We start from the raw sequence: 22,499 nt of genomic DNA on the forward strand, positions 1-22,499 counted from the left end.
ATCCCCTTCTATATAGCGCTTTCTCTCATTCTTTGTCGTGTGTGTGAGAAGTTGAGTCAGTGCCTCTTCATTCTGGAAAACTGGCTGGAGTCTCAAAGGAACCCTCAGTGTTAAAAGAAGTACCAGTGCAGTATAAGTAATTGGTGATTTTTTCTATTTGCAAGCAAATGACAGGGACTGATGGAGTTGCAAGAGCGTCAAATGGGCAGATTTGCATGCAAATATATTGCAGAAAGTTTTTTCTTCCCTGTACAGAACAGCAAAGGATTTTCTAAAGGAGCTGTGTTTTAATTTTATGATGCTTAAAACAGTGCTTTTCATTTGCAAGTCATTTCTTCATGAACTTTACCATTCTCCAAAAGAAAAATCTCTGAACAATGATTAGCAGGAATGGTTTGGAAATTTGAAAGCAGTCCCAATGTGAATTGTTGTACCCTTCAATAGTGTTATTGAACTAAAGTGATACTACCTCGGTGATGCTACTATAGAACTGGGAATTTAAGATGGTGATTGGCAATTGATAATTGATTGAAATGAATGAGGATTGATTGATTGGAAAGAATTGGAATTGATGAAAAAATATGTTTGAGACAAGTAATTAAAGGCATGGCTGCCGCTATTGCAATACTCAGAGGGAACAGACCAGGAAAATTCATTGACCTCAGGCAAGCCAGTACAAATGGCTTCAGTACTGTGGTACTGGTGCAGGAGGGTATGGAAAACAGATCCTGCTCCTGATTACTCTCCACTGACTGCTGACAAAACATGTGGATGGCGGATGAGCCTTGTTTGGTTCTATGGTTGCCAAGGCTTTTGACATTCACTGGATTCACGTGAAAAATGGGCACTTGATACCAGCAGTTCTCAACTCCTAAAGACTATCACTATGAAGAGTCTATATTTACAGGAGAGGGAAATGAGAAAATCTACAGTGGTAGATTTTCAACATGTCATGTGTAGTTCTGGATCCACCTTTACGGAATCCACCTCATTTCCATTTCCATTCCCATTCCATTTAATTTCTATAGCAGACAAATGATCAGCAACACCAGTTTTATACCTGGACTAGTTGAAAATCATCTTGTTGTTTTAAATGAAGGCAGAAAGATTTAAGTGGGCTGAGTCCTCACTTAGACGATTGTAAGTCACATTATTCGATATTCCTTTTTAAATGTACTTCTACAGTTATCAGACCACCAAATAGAAGATATTTGTGGCAGCTTCTTCCTTCGTGGGAGAATGTTGGAAAGGTCTGCTCCAGTTACACAAGTGCAAGCTGTGAGAACTACGTGGATTTCTCAGCTCTAGCAAGTGCAAAGAAAATGCAGAGCAATAATCTAACTGAGAACGTTGTCTCTGCAAGCAGTATGCAGCTGTCAGGTATTGAGGCTCAGCTGTATCGTTTATTGTAGTACTCCATCATCTGTATTGTGCAGACCAAATCTGAAAACGCCACTTCTTTGTCCCTTATCAATATCTACAGTCACTTTATTCCATCGATTTTTCATTGCGATGCACATAGGAGTCAGGAACAAGTGTCATTTTCAGCTGAATTATGGTTGGAGGCTAAGGGATAACTGGAATGGGACACACAGACCTAATTCAGTCCCCATTTTAAAGTATGTTTTTACCTTATTTTGTTAAATACTTTGATTTGGTGTGATAATATAGTAGCTCAGAAACAGGCCATTCAGCCCTACCTGGCAATGCCACTATTTATACTATGCATTAACCTCCTCCCACCCTACTTCATCTAACCTAACCTGCATATCTTTCTACTCCCTTTTTCCCTGTGTACATATCTAATTTCCCCTTTAATGCATCTATGCTATTTGTCCCAACCAGTTCATGTTGAAGAGAGTTCCTATTTCTAACTACTGTGCATTATTTATGGTTATATACAAAAAGTTACAGTAAATCTGATAAACAGGGAATTAGTTATCACTGTAGTTTCTGACGCTGACCGAAAAGGAGTCAGGACAGCTGCAGCTTCGCACTTGGCCCGCACTGCAGCTGCTGGCACATGCGCAGATTCAGAACTGTGCCTCAACTTTTAGAAGTTGGCTCTAGCTATAAAGATAATGCTGCACTCCAGGCTTTATACCATTTTGGACGCAAGAAATTGAGTTCCATTAATTCAGGTTCACTTACTGGGCAGTCACTAAAGGTTGATTATGTTACAGGAGTTTTTAATGTCACACCTCCCATACCAACATTATTCTTGTGGCTATATACGAATAAAATGCAATTTGTAAATGGTCTCAACATTCTGTGATATGCATTAATATCGCCGCAGGTAAGATTATATCTTAAATGATATAAGGCCAATAGCCCATGGAAAGTTCGTGAACAAGTTGGAAAGGCTTGTGCAGGGTGCTCCTAGACAGCCTGACTTGCCCAGTTAGGAGATAATGGGACTCTTAATCAGAGTCATAGCTTCAAATCCCACATTGGGTGATGACCTTTTTATTTCAATATTTTATTCAAAACACTTTATTATTGATTTTTGCTAAAAGGTGGCCTTAAACTAAATGTTATAATCAATTCTCCACAGTGGAAGTTGGCAAATTTCCTGATATATTTTCATCATTTACTGAATCGTCAGAAGCCTGTTTTACAGAAGGGATGGTTGAGAAATGAAAGGTGAATTAGATACAAGAACTTGCAATCGGTTAAGGACTGCACAGACCTAAAAATGGGTAACTTGAATTTTGTTAGTCTGTGTCAAGCCAACTTGTTTGTTTTAATGTAGGCAGCTGACACTCTGACACTGACAGAAGCTGCATCTGTTCATGCACAGGAGGTGCTCCCCCTGGTGTTGTGACGCAAATAACCACAGCCCCAGTACATACTCAGGAGCTGGGAGGGCAAAATTGAGCTACAGCTTTTTTCACCGCATCATAATTCACTGACATTTCTTTTGAAAGCGAAGCATGTACCTCAAGTGCCTTACCTAACAACTTAGACTGTAATAATAATGTCTAGTTTTCCTGTGGCCATTTCATCTGTTTAGCTAGCTTCTCAAATGAAATAAAGAATGCCTCAATATCTGTTTTCTCAAACTTTGGAAGAGCTTGTACAAATTTAAACATATCCCCACTGGGTTCTACTCTAGAGACGAATCCTTCCTCACCTACTGACATCTCTTTCTAACTGCCAACATTTGCAGTTGGAATTCTCTCTCTCCTTTCTCTTTTTCTCTTTCCTTCTTCTCCATCTTTGCAAATTCTAATTCCTTTTTAAAAGCCATTTCTCTGTCCTTTGCTTCCAATTCGAGCTTTTTCAGTTCCTTTGCCTGTTCAAATTCTAGCGTCTTCATTTGTAACTGGAGTCTCACTGCCTCCAGCTGTGACTCATTAGTGTCAGGTTTCACTTCCAACTGTAGATGCTGTGCTATACTTTTAATCATATCTGATTTCCTAGCTCCTGCAGGTAACACCAATTGTAACTTATCTGCCAACTCTGTTAACTTACTTTTGGTTATTCTCTCCAACCTAATCAGAGTTATCTCTTCTACTCCCGGTCAAGTCTTAGCAAATGCCAAAGCTATCTTGCAGTCTCACCACTTCTAAAATACCTCACCAACTCCTGAATTCAAAGAGCCTCTCGTACTCGTAAGTTTAAGATTCACCAATTCCTAACCAACTGAGGAATTAGAAATATAATTTATCCCGGTACAGCCCCCAGTTGCTATGACCAATGCAATTGGTAAAGCAGAGTTATTTTAAATTCCCGGAAGGAAACTTTAAACAACTGTCATAACCTATAATTTTAAGTGTTATGTTTGAGATGCGACTCTAAATTCAGGAACCAGACCACCAGTTCTCGAGGTTTTACATTAAACTAAATGAAACATTTTATTAATTTACGCAGGTTAAAATATATGTACACATGGCTACAAATTACTACTATCATAACTTTTAACAAATTCCCAAACTAATCTCCATTAAGGCAACAGCAACCCATAGACTTAACCAGACACCAGGCAAAGCATTTTCACCTTACGAATTCAAAATGAGGCTCTTTTCACTGTGGAGCCAGTTAGACCCATTGCCTCTGCCCTGCACACCCAAAAACTGCTTAAGTTATACCTACCACCACTGATTGAATTCAAATTCCCATTGTCTCATCAGCCTCTTTGAACTTCACCTTTTAACAGTGAAACCCCTTTCATGGTACTAATTTTATTAGTGATATAAATATTTTGCTTGGTAGCTGCTAGAAAGGTGTCAGTTCACCCCACTTCTTGAATGCTGTATTCAAAATGCAAATGCACGCTGACTCTCTTACATATCAAAACTAGTACACATCAAAGCACCCAGACTAGCTTGCTTTAATCCACCTAAGACACACACCCGCAGACCAAACCTCTATTTTAAATGAAAAATATTTTCCAAAATATTATATACATTAATAGCTTCACAACACTGTACTAATAATTTTTGCTTAATCTGATTTGATCTGGTCTGTAGTACAAAATGCACCTTCAGCTTATCACTAGTTAAAAATACTGACTCGTTTTGGCCTTGCTTGGCAAGGACACAATATGGGAAATAGAAATGTCACGCCAGCTAGATGCTTGTCAGAGCAGTTTAGGGAAGGTTTGCAATCAGTTTGGCATGTGTTGTACCTCTTGAGAGAGTTCTTAATACTGTTGTTGAATGCAAAATAGAAAACTGATCCTTTAGCTTATTGAAGCTTCAGATTCACTCACTATTACTGCTGAGTTCATTACTGTCAGGACAGAGACAGTTCAGTGGAAGTAATAATTACATTTTAACTGTATTTTTGCTGAAAATGCCCTTCAATAAGATGTGGGACATCAGTCAGTTTTGGGCACCTAATGTCAGCATTCTTGGTGATGTGTAGCAATGTTGGATGCAGACAAATGTTCTCTCCACTCTTCCCCACCTCAACTCCACTCTGATCAAAGAGCAAGTCCTTGACTTTGCCTTGATACTGTCAACGTTGCCATTCCTCACGGCAGGCACCCTGTGGCATTGCTGACTGATGGGGCAGTTCTGGGCTGCCTGGCTCCTGCCAAGAACTGGACTGAGACTGCATCAAGCTCATTTCATGTAGAAAGCACGCAGCTTCCTGAAAGCGAGAAGAAACTTTCTTCCCATCAAACTGGACTGGCTTTGAGCCCAAAGTGGGGGGGAGGGAAGGGTAAAACTCCAAGAAGTATGACTAATGGGAAACAAAGCAGCAGGTTAGGGTGTGGGGGGATGGATTCAACTTTATGGAAAATTATGAAAAAACTGAAAAGAAAGGAGAGCCCAGGATAGGCTATTAAAGTCCCCAGAACACAAAATAGGACAGAGTGTTTGGAAAGGGCTAGGAGTCTAACTTCAAGCACATCAGATAAAGGGACGATAATGAGAAAGGGGACGGGAAATACAGGACTGAAGGTGTTGTATCTGAATGCACGCAGTATACGAAATAAGGTAAATGAGCTTGTGGCGCAGATTGAAATAGGCCAGTATGATGTGGTGGGCATCACAGAGACATGGCTGCAAGGGGATCAGGACTGGGAGCTAAATATCCAAGGATATGCATCCTATCGAAAAGATAGCCAGGTTGGCAGAGGGGGTGGGGTTGCTTTGTTAGTAAGAAATGAAATTAAATCGATAGCAAGAAATGACATAGGGTCAGATGATGTAGAATCTGTGTGGGTAGAGTTGAGGAACCGCAAAGGTAAAAAAACCATAATGGTAGTTATGTACAGGCCTCCGAACAGTAGTCAGGATGTGGGGCACAAGATACACCAGGAGATAGAAAAGGCGTGTAAGAAAGGCAAGGTTACAGTGATCATGGGGGATTTCAATATGCAGATAGACTGGGAGAATCAGGTTGGTAGTGGATCCCAAGAAAAGGAATTTGTAGAATGTCTACGAGATGACTTTTTGGAGCAGCTTGTGATGGAGCCCACTAGGGAACAGGCGATTCTAGATTTAGTGATGTGTAATGAGGCAGATTTGATAAGGGAGCTTAAGGTGAAGGAACCCTTAGGAGGAAGTGACCATAATATGATAGAATTTACCCTGCAATTTGAGAGGAAAAAGCTGGAATCAGATGTAACGGTATTACAGTTGAATAAAGGCAACTACAGAGGCATGAGGGAGGAGCTGGCCAGAATTGACTGGGAGATGAGCCTAGCAGGGAAGACAGTGGAACAGCAATGGCAGGAGTTTCTGGGAGTAATTTGGGAGACACGGCAAAAATTCATCCCTAGGAAGAAGAAGCATACTAAAGGGAGGACGAGGCAACCATGGCTGACAAGGGAAGTCAGGGACAGCATAAAAGCTAAAGAGAAAGCATACAGTGTGGCGAAGAGCAGTGGGAAACCAGGGGATTGGGAAGCCTACAAAGACCAACAGAGGACAACTAAAAAAGAAATAAGGAGGGAGAAGATTAAATATGAGGGTAAACTAGCCAGTAATATAAAAGAAGATTGCAAGAGTATTTTTAGATATATAAAGGGTAAGAGAGAGGCAAAAGTGGTCATTGGGCCGCTGTTAAATGATGCTGGAGAAGTAGTAGTGGGGAACAAAGAAATGGTGGAGGAACTGAACAGGTACTTTGCGTCAGTCTTCACGGTGGAAGACACGAGTAACATCCCCAAAGTTCAAGAGATTCGGGGGGCAGAGGTGAGTATGGTGGCCATTACCAAGGAGAAGGTGCTAGGAAAACTGAAAGGTCTGAAGGTGGATAAATCACCTGGGCCAGATGGATTACACCCCAGAATTCTGAAGGAGATAGCTGAAGAGATAGTGGAGGTGTTAGTGGTGATCTTTCAGGAATCACTGGAGTCAGGGAGGGTCCCAGAGGACTGGAAAATCGTTAATGTAACCCCCCCTGTTTAAGAAGGGAGTGAGGCAAAAGACGGGAAATTACAGGCCGATTAGCCTGACCTCGGTCGTTGGTAAGATTTTAAAGTCCATTATTAAGGATGAGATTTCAGAATACTTGGAAATGCATGGTAAAATCGGGCAAAGTCAGCATGGTTTCATCAAGGGGAGGTCATGCCTGACAAATCTGTTAGAATTCTTTGAGGAGGTAACGTGTAGGTTAGACAAAGGAGATCCAATGGATATTATCTACTTAGACTTCCAGAAGGCCTTTGACAAGGTGCCGCACAGGAGGCTGCTCAGTAAGATAAGAGCTCATGGTGTTAGAGGCAAGGTACTAGCATGGATAGAAGATTGGCTGTCTGGCAGGAGGCAGAGAGTGGGGATAAGGGGGTCCTTCTCAGGATGGCAGCCGGTGACTAGTGGAGTTCCACAGGGGTCAGTGTTGGGACCACAACTTTTCACTTTATACATTAATGATCTAGATGAAGGAACTGAGGGCATCCTGGCTAAGTTTGCAGATGATACAAAGATAGGTGGAGGGATAGGTAGTATTGAAGAGGCGGGGAGGCTGCAGAAGGATTTGGACAGGTTAGCAGAATGGGCAAAGAAGTGGCAGATGGAATACAACGTGGGGAAGTGTGAGGTCATGCACTTTGGTAGGAAGAATAGAGGCATAGACTATTTTCTAAATGGGGAGAGAATTCAGAAATCTGGAGTGCAAAGGGACTTGGGAGTCCTAATCCAGGATTCTCTTAAGGTTAACTTGGAGGTTGAGTCGGTAGTTAGGAAGGCAAATGCAATGTTGGCATTTATTTTGAGAGGACTAGAATATAAAAGCAGTGATGTGCTGCTGAGGCTTTATAAGGCTCTGGTCAGACCATATTTAGAATATTGTGAGCAATTCTGGGCCCCGTATCTCAGGAAGGATGTGCTGGCCCCGGAGAGGGTCCAGAGGAGGTTCACGAGAACGATCCCAGGAATGAAAGGCTTAACATATGAGGAACGTTTGAGGACTCTGGGTCTATACTCGATGGAGTTTAGAAGGATATGGGGGGATCTGATTGAAACTTACAGAATACTGAAAGGCCTGGATAGAGTGGACGTGGGGAAGATGTTTCCATTAGTAGGAGAGACTAGGACCCGAGGGCACAGCCTCAGAGTAAAGGGAAGACCTTTTAGAACAGAGATGAGGAGAAACTTCTTTAGCCAGAGAGTGGTGAATGTATGGAATTCATTGCCACAGAAGGCTGTGGAGGCCAGGTCATTGAGTGTATTTAAGACCGAGATAGATAGGTTCTTGATTGGTAAGGGGATCAAAGGATATGGGGAGAAGGCGGGAGAATGGGGTTGAAAAACTTATCAGCCATGATTGAATGGTGGAGCAGACTCGATGGGCTGAATGGCCTAATTTCTGCTCCTATGTCTTATGATTTCATACCCTAGAGGTGAATAAGTAGTGTGTTAGCCATTGTGCCATCCAAAAAGCCCTGTAGTAGTGTTGTTTTGAAAGCTTTGACATAAGGCTAGAGTCAACAGGGAAACTTCCTTCCACATTTCTAAAATTCACTGTTGGTCTGTGTACAAAAACAAGAATGCAAGAAAAATCCTTTGGCATGTTTGCTACGCTAATAGGACAGCGATGCACAGATTAAGAAGAGCAGCCAATGGAAATGGGGCAATTGATTCTTTATCCCAGTTACCCTGATTAATTCATATGTACATCTCAAATTTTAAGCCTCCTTTCATATAAGGATATGTTTACCTTCAGCCGGAATTGCATTTTGAAACTAGAACTTATTTATTTGTGTGAATGCTCTGTTTATAAAATCCTGCATAGAATGAACAGAAGTGAAGTAGTTAACAAAATTGTGTGTTTGTATTGAACTGAATATTGGGCCCTGGACAGAAGTAGAGGTCTTTTGCTGCTTGCACCTGTTGTCTTATTTTATTGGCTAGATATCAGACCTGTCACTTGAGTATGAGGGTGCTGTCAATTCAGAGTTCAGCTTAGTCGGCACTTGCATAATTTCACTGCACATCTAAATTTGTCTGGCATGCCAGGGAGGTAGTGTAGCTGACACTTGATGTGGCTAATTCAGTTGCTGCAAGTCTTGAAAATTTATGTACATGTACTCTTAATGATGTGCGCATGAGCACTTTTTTTCACTCTAGGTAGGTTGAGTTCCATTCTTGAATGAAATAATAGGTGAGTTAAAGTACACCTGCTCATAATTCTAGCCTTCTTCCAGGCTAAGGATCATTTCCCTTTCAGCTGAAGTTTTAAAATTTAGAATAAAACCAATCTCTGTTATCTAGTGATAAAAACAAAAAACTGCGGATGCTGGAAATCCAAAACAAAAACAGAAACAGAAATACCTGGAAAAACTCAGCAGGTCTGGCAGCATCGGCGGAGAAGAGCACAGTTGACGTTTCGAGTTCTCATGACCCTTCAACAGAACTAATTATCTAGTTCTGTTGAGGGGTCATGAGGACTCGAAATGTCAACTGTGCTCTTCTCCGCCGATGCTGCCAGACCTGCTGAGTTTTTCCAGGTATTTCTGTTTCTGTTTTGGCTCTGTTACCTAGTTATGCAGCAATATTTGAACCACATCACATTATTGATTTTACTTTGTGGTTCTCACAAGAATATCAGTGGATTATTTGGGATTGGAGCTGTCTTCCATATGTAAACTGAGCTGCAGTTAAACAGATGGTGTGGTAAAGTTTGATTTAATTTAGGATCCTGATGCGATATGGGGCAAGGACACATAGTTTCTTGTTCCTTATAACTGGATAGAGTATGTGGTCTTAAACCAAGTCCTCTCAGCCTTGTAATCATGTTTTCATAGTTTCTGGTGTCAGCAGTTATTTTGCATGCTAAACAGCTGAGGGACTGCTGAGTCCAAATGTCTTTAAGAGGCTGTGGGAGAAGCATTGGAATGTTGTCTGCCCCACCTCGCTCACTGTTGCCTGAGATCCCATAATTAGTGTGTGCAATAACATTTGGTGAAATGAGTAAATGGATATTCAGTAATATTTAAATGGATTAAATTTTTGCAGCCTATTTATGTGTCAGGAATTAAAAGAGTAGGTTGCATAAAGTTAACTTGTATTCACTTGAATATAGAAGATTGAGGGCTGATTTGATCAGGGCCTTTAAATTCTTAAAAGAAATTAATAGGGTAGAGAAGGAGGAAATATTTTCTGATGGGAGAATCGAAAATAAGGGGACATAGAGCTGTACAGCTTTGGTGCAACTCAAAGCACCTTTTCACACACTGGGCAGTAGAAATCTCAAACACTCTTCCAGAAGCTATGGTGCTAGGGGATGAATGGAACTTTCAAGACTGGGATCAATAGATTATTTTAGGATAAGGGATATGAAGTAAAAGTAGGTAAATGGAGTTGAGCTGGCAAATTAACAAGCAAGCCTGAGGAGCTGAATGACCTTCCCCATTTCTTTATATTCCGATGTTCTTACCACTGAAGGACGAATTATCTGTTGCCAATCTTGCATTCTTAAATTGCAACTTTTCAAAATGTGAATTAAACCATTGTTTGACTCTCTGAACTTGGATAGAATAATAGCATTTTCAAAACATCCCGTACAACAGCTTGCATTCCTATAACACCTCTCACATACAGGGAGGTATCTAAGAGCACTAAATATTGGGTAAAACCTGATGCCACGCTGGAGGAAAATGAAGAAGGTGGGCAGGGAAGGTCAGGTACAATTGAACACCAGGTATCCTGGCTTGTGAAGCTGATAAACCAGTCCAGCAAAGTATTAACAGCGAAACAGAAGTACATTAACACAGTTGATACCAATGAATGTAGTAGCTGCAGTTAGAAAAATGGTTTTCTCTTTTCAGTTCACTGAATGTAAACATTCAGTTATGAGGAACTGTTGGTTTGGAAAGAGTTTTCCATCAAGTAAATTAGCATGAATTGCACGTTTTTTGGTGTATAATGGCAATTTCATGTGTGTATCGTTTTTGTCAAAGTAATTGCAGTTATTTTGGGTAACTTGCTGCAGGACACAAGTTTCTGCTCATTTCTGAATCATCTCTCCCATTCTCATTACTGCTGTTTTTCAAGGAGGGTAAATTTTGTTCTCTGTACTGGAGTTCCAAGAAAATCATGCAGTGTATTGTGAAAAATGCATGATATTGAACTGACATTTTGTGCATGAATACAAGACTACTGTCGTGAATGAAAAACTGTTTTACTATGAGAGCAAAATTCAGTCCTGATGACACATTCAGAGGCTCAGTATATGATTCAGATTCTATCTTTTAATTGTAGCCAATTACGCCTGAGGCTCTAGAACCATAGAAAAGTTACGGCATAGAAAGAGGCCATTCAGCCCATTGTGTCTTTGCCAGCTGAAAAAACTAGCCCATTCTAATCCCACCTTGCAGCACCTGGTCTGTCGCCTTGAGGGTTACAGCACTTCGGGTGCAGATCCAGGTACCTTTTAAAAGAGTTGAGGGTTTCTGCCTCAACCACCAATCCAGGCACAAATTCCAGACACCTACCACCCTCTGAGTGAAATGGTTTTTCCTAATTACACCTCTAATCCTTCTACCAGTCAGCTTAAATCTGTGCCCCTTGGTAATTGATCTCTCTGCTAGGGGAAACAAGTCTTTCCTGTCTTTTCTATCTACGGCCCTCATAATTTTGTACACCTCACCCCTCAGCCTCCTCTGTTCTAAGGAAAACAACCCCAGCCCATCCAATCTGTCTTCATAGCTGCAATTTTCCAGCCCTGGCAACACTTTTGTAAATCTCCTCTGTACTCTCTTCAGAGCAATTATGTCCTTCCTTTAATGTGGTGATAAGAACTGTACGCAGAACTCCAGCTGTGGCCTAACCAGTTACATGATTCAGTTGTACAGTCTCAGCATTACAGCATTACTAATCAGTTATACAGTCTCAGCATTACATCCCTGCTTTTGTATTCTATACCTTGTCCAATAAAGCAAAGCATTCCATATGCCTTCTTTGCCATCTTAACTACCTGCCCTTCCACCTTCAGGGAACTGTGGACATGCACTTCAAGGTTTCTCACTTCCTCTACCCCTCTCAATACCCTCTTTATTGAGTATTCCCTTGCTTTGTTGGCCCTTCCAAAATGCATTACCTCACACTCTCCAGATTGAATTCCATTTGCCACTTTTCCACCCACTCAACCAAGCCATTGACATCATTCTGGAGTCCACAGCTGTCCTCTTCACTATCAACTATATGGCAATTTTTTTTGTGTGTCATCTGCAAATTTCCCAATCATGCCTCCTACATTTAAGTCCAAATTATTAATATATACCACAAACAGCAACAGACCCAACACTGATTTCTGTGGAACATCACTGGAAACCACTTTCCGTTTGCAAAAACATCGATCGATCATTACCCTTTTGTTTCCTGTCACTGAATCATATTTCAATCCAACTCATCCCATTCTCCTGTGTCCCATAAGCTGTTACTTTTCTGACCAGTCTGCCATGTGGGACCTTGTCAAATGCCTTGCTAAAATCCATGTGGACCATATCCACTGCACTACCCTCAACAATCCTCCTTGTTGCCTCGTCAGAAAATTAAATTAAGTTAGTAAGAATCAACTTTCTCTTAACAAAACCATACTGACTGTCCTTGATTAATCCATGCCTTTCTAAGTGACAGTTTATCCTGTCTCTCAGAATTGATTCTAATAACTTGCCCACCACCAAAGTTAGACTGACTGGCCTATAATTATTTGGGCTATCCCTTGAACCCTTTTTAAACAATGGTATAACGTTCACAGACCTTCAATCCTCTGGTACCTTCTTGTATCTAGTAAGGATTGAAAAATGATCCTCATGGCATTAGCAGCCTGGGATACAGTCCAACTGGCCCTGGTGATTTATCCAACTTCAAGGATGTCAGACCATCCAGTACTTCCTCTCGTTATGCTTATCCAATATTTCATACTCCTCCTCGTTAACTAGAATACCTGCATCATCCCTCTCCTTAGTGAAGACAGAGACAAAGTACTCATTGAGAATCCTGCCCACATCATCTGCATCAACCCACAAATTACCTTGTATATCTCTGATAGGCCCCACCCTTTCCTTAGTTATTCTCTTGCTCTTAATGACAGATAAAACATCTTTGGGTTTTTCTTGATTTTACCTGCCAATATGTTTTCATATCCTCTCTTTGCTTTCCAAATTTCTTTCACCCCTGTATTTTCTATGCTCCTCTAGGCTTTCTAATGTATTAATTTTTTTGTGACTGTCATAAGCTTTCATTTTCTGCTTTATCTTACCCTGTAGATAACCTGCTTCTAGATAACCACGGGGCTTTAGATTTGGCACCCTTTTTCTATGTGGGGACATGTCCACACTGTGCTCGTAGAATCTCTGTTTTGAATGCCTTTCACTGATTTCCCTTCAAGTTGCGGCAACCAGTCCACTTTCAGCAGATCCCCTCTCAGCTTCATAAAATTTGTCTTTTCCCAATTTAGAACTCGTACTCCTGTTCTATCTTTGTCCTTTTCCATAATTATGCTAAATCTAACTGTATTATGGTCGCTATCTCAAATGGTCACCCACTGCTACTTCATCCACTTGCGCAGCTTCATTTACTAAGACTAAATCTAGAATTGTGCTCCCTCTCGTTGGGCTTATGTGCTGGCCAAAAAAGTACTCTTGAATGCTGTTCAAGAATTTTGTGCCCTTCACACTGTTTGTATCCCAGTTGATGTTAGGGTGGTTGAAATCCCAACTATTATTGCCTTATTGTTTTTGCACTCAGAAATGTGCCTACATATTTGCTCTTCTGTCTCCCTCTCACTATTTGGGGGTCTATAGTACACTCCTAGTAGTGTGGCTACCCCTTTTTTATTTCTGAGCTCAACCCGTATGGCCTCATTTGATGATTCATTTAGTCTATCATTTCCCCTCAAAGCTGTTATTGATTCTCTAAGGTAAAGTGGACTCTGATGGCAAATATTAAAATTAATTTTAAGGGATAATACTCCTTTCAACTAACTGGCAAATTAAATTACACCTTTAACATGTTGAACCAACATGAAAGAACACCTTTGTTAGCAGCAGGTCTCCATAGCAGTGCTCACAGGTGGTGTGGAATCTAGAACATGGTTTTTATGATTAGCTGCTACTCTGGCCTGTCCTTTTTAAAGCTACTGGTCAAATATTCCATGAGGGACTTGAGAGAGTTGACATCATGTAGAGCTCAGTAAATTGCTGTTAATTTTCTGACTCCAGGTCAAATTCTGACTTTCTTGTTTTGCATCTTAACAAAGTGTGACACTTGGATGTCCGATGTCTGGGGTATGATGCACATGTGCTATGCAAGTGTCTGTGTGTATTATATATTGTATGGATATATTTAGGTCCAGTGGCACAAGTAATAAACAGGCTCCGTGATCTGTTAGCTAGGCAAGGCAGATCTGCAGTACACTAACGTACTGACCAACCACCCAGCTCGCTGATAGAAACTGGAGAAATGGACCTGTCATGGAGGCTTAAGGCCTTCGCAACCCAGTGTCCAAAAGGGTTGGCAGACCTCGCTGGATATCTGCTCTATACTGATCAGAAGGGTTTTTGATTTGCTCCTTTAAAGTCTATCAGTACTCCTCCTGAGCACCATACATAGAATCCCTAAGCTGCAGCACTGCCAACTCTGGACTTGGTTAAGTGGAACATACCCCTACAGGGAGAGAGCATACACTCCAGGCAAATAAGAACTTCTACTTCTGTTGATCTCCATGATATGAAGACTCAAACATGTCAAATGCTTGACTGACCAAAAATAAAAGCAGTCGAGCACTCGCACCCCAGTCACAAGATCAGGGTCCTTAACTTACCTCAAGCAAGCTGTGGTGCTTCTAGCCACCGACAATCTTATTTTTTTGCAGCATATCCTGCATTTGTTTGACCCGAGTGTCATGTCTGTTTTGTGTAAAAAGCTTCTCAGCTCATCGTCTGGTGAAAATTTCAACTCTCTGCCTCTCCCCCTTCAGCCCCTCTTAACCCCCTCTGCCCCTCCATCTATCTGTCTCCCTGTCTCTCTCTCTCTCTCGCTCTCCCTGTCTCTCTCTCTCTTTCGCTCTCCCTGTCTCTCTCCCTATGCCTCCCTTCCCGTCTCTCGCTCCCTCCCCGTCTCTCGCTCATGGCAGCATCTTTGCACAGCCACTCGCATTTTCACTGCATTGTAGTGCTGTGAAACAGCTTGCTTAATCTGGTGTTCAAATTTTTGAGATACTTTGCCTACCAGGGTAATATGAGGTAGACTGGGCACTTTTTAGGGAGCTTGGGAGCCTATAATTACTTTCTCCATGGCAATGCCTTGGCCAGAGTTGACTTGCCAACCAATCAGCACCCTTCTCTCCTATAATATTAATTGTGATAGATTGAAATTTGGCATTCTTGCATTTGTCTTGATTAATGCGAGATGAGAATTTTTGGCAACATGTCTCTCTTTTCAGCAATATTCTAATTCTATTCTACCCGGCAACTGTTGCTTATGTTATTCACAAGGAGGCAACTGTGATATTAGTCTCTGACTTTAACTGTGTTTAGACCAGCCCAGCTCCGCCTTTGTGTTTCCATGCCCTCTGAGCCCTTTAGTTGGATTAATGCCTTCTAATCACTGAAAAGTATTCTGTATCCTCTAACTGCATTAACATGTTTTTTTTAAAAAACCCTCCAGAGATGCCAACTCAATGGTGATAAGCACCAGCACATTCTCACTGCATTCATTAAAGATAATTTCCCCTGCTCCTCCCCCAGTCAGAACCTTGCTCAATGTCACCCCAGTCACATTCACAAATGGTGCCATTTCTCAAAGAAACAGTCTACTGCACACATTTCAGTCAAATACCCAAAAATGTGACACTTTAATATCTTTTTAACATTCATTATGTTGTGCAGTAGCAGATAATGGAGACAAAAGATGCACATGATCAAGACTGTGTGACGGGTTATTATCCACAGAGAACCAAAAAAAAAAGCCAGAGGTAATGAATTCATTGCAAATGCTGCATGACTGTGTACAGCACAGGGCTAAAACTAACAAGCGAAGACATAAAAAAGGGAGCAAGGTCATATCATCTTCCACTATTGAGTATTACTGCTGTAAGCAGCATTTGTAATTTGGATGGGTTAGGTCACCAAAGAATCACAGATTATTAAGAATCAGTTTAAACTTGTTTTTAAACTGAGCTTTTACTAATGAATCGATTAATGGAATATGAATGGAATACAGTGGAACCCTACCATTTCTCCCAGTGGGACCCAGCTGTCAAACTCCAGGCAAACCTAGAATGCCTTCTTGCTCCACATGTGCTTGCACCAGTTACAAGAGCTAGTAACGTTGGCATCTTTTACCACTTTGCATGATGGCATCCTTGTACAATAAGTGGTTCCAGGGTTTGCCTTTGTGGGCCACTTAAATGTATGACCTGAATTCTACAGTTCCGCACATAAAGTCTAAACTACATAGCCCCCTTTTATTTACATTTATCTCAAGTTGTCAATACTAATGAATCTTGGTTTTCCATTTTATCCACCAATAGCACTAAAAACGGTCCTTTCCAAAACTCTAGACAAAAAAATTCAAACAAGGAAGGCAAACTGGTAAATAAGAAACGAGCACGAACAAGAATGACTTCTCTGAACTTCAAAGACGAGATTTCCAAGACACAAGGACGAGGCCTCAGATACCCATATATTTAAACATGGGTTAGATTTATTTTGGATAGGAGTGCTGGCCACCCATTTAAAGGCTTGCCTCAATATTGATTCAGGCAGGAAAATGGGTGCACCTAGTTCCTGCCAGATGTTCTACTGGTCGCCTGTTCATATATCGTGATTGTAAAATGAATATAAGAAAGAAATAAGGAAAGGGCAAGCTTTCTGCTCACCTTTGTAAACAGGTAGTATCTCACAAAAGCCGACAAGCCTACAGTAGGCCTTCAGTATATTCTTCAATTACCAGACCATCTTACCATCCTGTTTTTGCATTAAAACCTTGGCATTACCTAAATTTGTCATTTGTTCAAGCCCTACCACCATTAATGAAACATTTGACTAAAGCCTAAATACAGCTTGCGTCAAACAGTGTTTGGTGGAGTCAACTCTGCTGTCACAGGCACTGGGCAATGTACATTAATGGTACTTCAAAACTTGGGCATTTCCAGTTGTATAGTTTTCAGCGGACTGTATTTGCTGTTTTTTATGCACATCCAGCTGTGTAAAGTATCAGCTATATTTTTAAAGTTTTGCAGTGCAGACTGGGTATTTTACATAGTAGCAAAAAGAAGTGGCTAATTTCAAATATTGTATTTAATTTTTGTCATGACGGATTTATGGCTTATATCCTTTTCCCTTGCCTTTCCTGACTCCACATTTGGACTGAACTGCTTGAGAACTTGGGGTGCTGAGGGAGAAAAAGGCCCTTATGCACAGAGGGACTGGTTTCATCAATCTTTCTATCTTACTCACTTCCCTTTCTTCCTTCCCTTTACAGATAGTGTAGTTTTGATAGGGAAAAACTGTTTCCACTGGCAGCAGTGTTGTGGGGGTGGGGGCAGTCAGTAACCAGGTTTACCTGCCCAACAGGCAGCCAAGCCTGTAAGTGAGGCTGGCTTCTGCTGGGGGCCCTATTTGTAAAGACAAAAAACACTTGTGCCTTGGAGCAAAACCTCCACAGCTTCTACCAAACACCCCCCCCCCAACCCCACCCCTGCTGCAAAATTACACCCCAGTGAACATCTTGGCCTGTGATTCTAACTTTTGTGTTTCTGCATTCTATTTAGTGTTCTTGTTGAAAACTGCCAATATTTTCCCAGGGAATTGAAATATTTTTGCCTGGGCATGTATTTCTGATTCTACAGTTGAGAGGTCAACTATTTAACCTAATAGCTGTTATGGTCCACGGTCAATGTGTTAGCACTCCCCTTTCACTTTTCTATCAATTTTTTTCCATTCCCTCCTCTCATGAAGTTGACTGTATAGACCCTGAGTACAGGTTGGTCCCTAGTGAATGATTCATGTTTCAATAATGTTCGTTTTTTCAATAAGGTCAATAATTGGCTCATCATTGTTGACCAGTACATCAAATTTTCTCCCCTTTAAAGAAATACAGTCCTTCATTGACAGAATGATGCAAAAGATTCAAACAATTAAACAAAAATGTCAAGCTTCTTAAATGTTCCAGCTAGGTTGACTCATACTTCTTTCTATCTAGAGTTTTTTTACCAAGTGGGGCCTGAACAAGTCATTGAAGTTCCAATTCCAGATGTGTTCCAGCAAATGGCTAATATTTATTTTATTCCATGGCACGCTTAAGGATTTTTTTTAAGAGTTTCAACTGACAGTTTTTCTCAGCGTTGCCTGGAGTTTCCTCTGCTCTGACATTTGCAAATTAATATCTCATTCCTGACATTGTTGCTTTATTGATGAAGAGTACATCAGAGTAGATTACAGAAGCCTTCTGTATGTGTAACAGATGGCTAGCAGCAGTTGGAAAGCTGTAATTCACTCAAAGGTTCAGATGACTTCAAAACAAACTTTCAGTGGTTCGTGATTATCAGCAGAACCCCAGGACTGAAATACAGGTTTAAACTCGGGGCCAGCTATTTGCCATTATTAATGACCTAGACATGGGTGTGCAGGGCACAGTTTCAAAATTTGCGGATGACAAAAAATTGGAAGTGTTGTGAGGAGGATGGTTTTTAGACTTCAAGAAGACTTAGACAGGATGGTGGAATGGGCAGACATGTGACAGATGAAATTTAATGCAGAGAAGTGTGAAGTGATACGTTTTGGTGGGAAGAATGAGACACATTGTAAAATAAAGGGTGCGATTCTAAAGTGGGTGCAGGAGCAGAGGGACTCAGGAGGTGGTAGGTCAAGTTCAGAGAGTGGTTAATGAGGCATGTGGGATCTTGGGCTTTATAAATAGAGGCATAGAGTACAAAAGCATGGAAGTTATGGTGAACCTTCATAAAACACTGGTTCAGTCTTGCCCAGCATTGGATACAATACTCTGGTTATCACTGGATAGATGTGAAGGCATGACAAAAGGTGCAGAAAAAGTTTACAAGAATGGTTCCGGGGTGGGGGCTTCAGTTATGAGGTTAGATTGGAGAAGCTGGGGCTGTTCTTCTTGGAGAAAGAGAATGTTGAGAGGAGATTTGATAGAGGTGTTCAAAATCATGAGAGGTCTAGATGAAGAGAGGAATTGTTCCCATTGGCAGAAGGGTCAAAAACCACAGGACACTGATTTAAGGTAAATGGCCTCCATTAAATATCACCCAATGTGTTATCTTTCTGTAAAATGCAGGTCCTGTTTCAGGTGGTTGCTATTTCCTTGCCAATAATGGCAATCCCAGAATAAAAGACTCTTCAATAAGTGTGCACATTTCAAAGCCTGTATGGCCCATAGTTTTGGAAGAATTATCTTTTAAAATGTATGCCGCATGGAAACAGATTGCCCATTTGGCTGGCTACATTTGTTACATAAATATCACATTCAACATGCAACACTTACTTAATTTATACCATTGAATTAATTGCCCCTTGCCAAGTGCTGGTTTGAAAAAAATGCCTGTGGGATTAAAGTGCCCCCAGAATCAAATAAACCTTTATTTAACTGTGTGCACTATATCTAGCCAAGAATAAATTTTGAATTTTTATAAATGTGCTGTAAATGTCAATTACTTAGGAGATGCACGTTGATGGTAATATTTACTCGTGTTTCTAAACTAATAACACAAATAGTGGATAAAAAGAGTTGCAATTACTTTTAAAATGCAAGATTCTACACTGACTGTGAAGTCATCCAGCATATTTACCTTCAACATTAATTTTTGCAGTAGTTTAAGTTTAGAGGAATTCTTGCTGAAATAGAGGAAAGGGAAGAAAATAGATTTGTGGAACTCTTACTATTAATCAATTCAATGACTTGGAAATAGAACTGATTTTGCTAATTTTTTAATGGATTTTAATGGACAAATTTTGTTCTCTTTTCTTCATCGGCCTTGCCTGTATCTCAGAGGACGAGGCATGTCTACTCCCACACTGCACCAATGGGCCCCTGCGGTAGGATGTCATGAGTCTCAAAGGGTGATTGGAATTTTTCTTCTCCAACCCTCACCTCTTGCTCTTTATTTCTGGGAGAGATCACTATCTCTCTTCACCCCTGCCCATTTAATCCACCTTGGGTTGAAATCTCAGCAGAGCAAAGCACTGCTCTGGGACACTATGCTGATTTTTCTTTTATCACTGGACCCCACTGTTGTTTATAAATGAAAGCTGTCTGATGTTGATGAAATACTTAACCAATCGAGCAAAAGATTTTTATTTGGGTTTTTGGAACATCATTTTAAAAACTGAAAATATTTGAGGATTATTCTGATTTAAATAAAACATATATGCAATAAAGTTTTTATTGGTGTAGGAAATGGAAGGCCATACTACTGAATACTAAACAAAGTTCTCCTCTTGTTATAATTTCCTAAACAGTATGAAGCCAGAGGACCAGGAAGGCCTTTGTACCAAAGAAGAATTTCAGCCAGTTCTGTTCAAGCATTTCCTGAAGATTCTAGCAATCCTCAAGGCAATCTTAGTCAATGTAAGGAGCTTCAAGACCACAGCAATCATTCTTCATATAACTACACGTCTCCAGAGATGTGGGTGAATGCCAACTCTTCGGCTGCCCTCCAAAACATTCTGTGCAATGGATCCAACAGAACAGTGGCACCACGGGACCTTTTAGGTATGGTAGCTTGATCTTTGTATTTTGGAGTATTCCATGTGCTGATTTACCTAAGTTGACTAAGAACTGAGTGCTCTTTCCCCCTCCTCTTGCAACCCTGAATACCCTTGGCTAACAAAAAAAAAATCACCGTTTCCACTCTTCCATTCTGTGCCTCCCCACTCGAGGTGAGACAGCCCAGGAACCAAGCAGATATGGAACCACGGTGGATAAATGGAGTAAGATGCAGAATAGCCATGAATTGAATTCTAATTGAATGGTAGAACAGACTCAAGTTGCTGAATAGCCGTTCCTATGGTTCTAAGTAGTGTGTCTCGGTCAAAAGGATCTGGGAGGTAAAATTGTGCTTGAATGGCTATTCCCAGTGACTGACGTGCAGATCCCATTGGCACGAATAGGAATTGTGCTGTTGGCTGCAAGTGTCATGTGGTGAGGGCACACAAAATGGATGAAATTTATAATGAAAAATACTCAGGTGAAACATTTTGGGTTTCAAAAAGCTATCAGTTGGTCAGCAAAGTTCATTGGGTTTGTCCCTATTACAGTTAAATGAGGTTTGAGGTAATTGCAAATGGTTGTAATCCTTGGCTGTTATTTCAGGCCTCTTTTGAGCTGCATTATTAACATTTTATAGGTCAACTCATAAACAGAATGGTTTGTAAATTTGGAATGAACAAAAAGAGCTTTGGGGGAAAATATCACAGCATGGTAATTCCTGGAGGAAAACCTGGCAGTCTGAAGTTTAATTGAATCTGCTGTCCTGTATATCAAAAGCCAACATTGCGAAATGTCTTTGGGAAAAAATTTAATTGAAGTGATTTAGCTGGAAGCTGCTAACAATAGATAGAGATCACTAGAATAGAGACTGCCTCCTTCAGAGAATATAATGAAGTAGGAAATCTTCAAAGCCATTTAATTATCTCCAATAAAAATCTGCACCTTTCTGCAGAGACTAATTGTAATAGATGCTATTTGTAATCAAGGGTATTTCAATTTAAAATATTGCATACAAACAATTCAGTAATGTCTCTGAATCAACAAATAAATTAAATATGAATATTCTGGGAAAATTATTTCGAAGGTAGCAACTGTCTTGAAAAATCAGCACTTAGATTTTGAAAATATAATCATGATGGTATGTTTGTGGATATGTACACTAATATTAAACATTACTTTAAGAAAATATCAAATGCTGCATAATTAAGTCAGGATTAGTCATTTCCTATAACTTGAAATCATATTTTAATTTTGAAGGAATTGAAATTGCAGTGAGTTTTACTTTCCAACTAAGCGTGGGATATCAATGCTAGCTACTTGGAACAATTTGCTTTATGTAAAATGGAGTGTATGCTACACTCAGAGTTCAACTCTCCTTTAACAATCTGAAAGAGTTGAAGGAGATAGTGGTGCTGGGGGATAGAGGGTGCACAGTGCATTGGCATCCTGTCCTTTTAATACTAGAGCCTAGCTTTTGAGCCCCGGGTGAGAGCGATAAAATTAAAATCTTTCAGCAGACAATGATGAAGTCAGCTTGGACACAATGAACCCACTTCTAAGTGGTTGTGAGTCGATTGCATAAAACTACCTATGGTTCAGCACAAAAGTGGCGTTAAACTGACCGTCTTACTTAAAGCATAAGTGAGTCTTATAGGAAGTACGTTGACACAGTCCACAGTAGGGTGTTCTGTACTGGATCAGTTGGGTTTGAAGGTTGTTGACTAATACTACCAAGTCTCAGGTACTTTGCTAAAATGGCCCTTATCTCACATCAGTCCAAATGTGCTATTTGACTAGGTGAAGAGGTAATAGGTGTGACCAATCCTGTCCTGTCCCCAATCCCCAATCTTTCCCCACCCCAAT

The 22,499-nt window shown here is 40.6% G+C and overlaps 1 protein-coding gene across 6 annotated transcripts in view; it reads left to right on the forward strand.

Moving 5' to 3' along the window:
* The window catches only part of helz (helicase with zinc finger), a 256,788-nt gene that overhangs the window by 231,808 nt on the left and 2,481 nt on the right, over positions 1-22,499 (forward strand). For all 6 annotated transcript variants that reach the window (XM_078529015.1, XM_078529019.1, XM_078529018.1 and 3 more), the window contains exon 30: positions 20,387-20,639. In XM_078529015.1, the coding sequence (XP_078385141.1) occupies positions 20,387-20,639 (253 nt within the window). The remainder of the gene's footprint in view (positions 1-20,386; positions 20,640-22,499) is intronic.

The sequence above is a fragment of the Cetorhinus maximus genome, chromosome 24 (genome assembly GCF_964194155.1).
Source record: "Cetorhinus maximus chromosome 24, sCetMax3.hap1.1, whole genome shotgun sequence".
Lineage (NCBI taxonomy): Eukaryota > Metazoa > Chordata > Chondrichthyes > Lamniformes > Cetorhinidae > Cetorhinus > Cetorhinus maximus.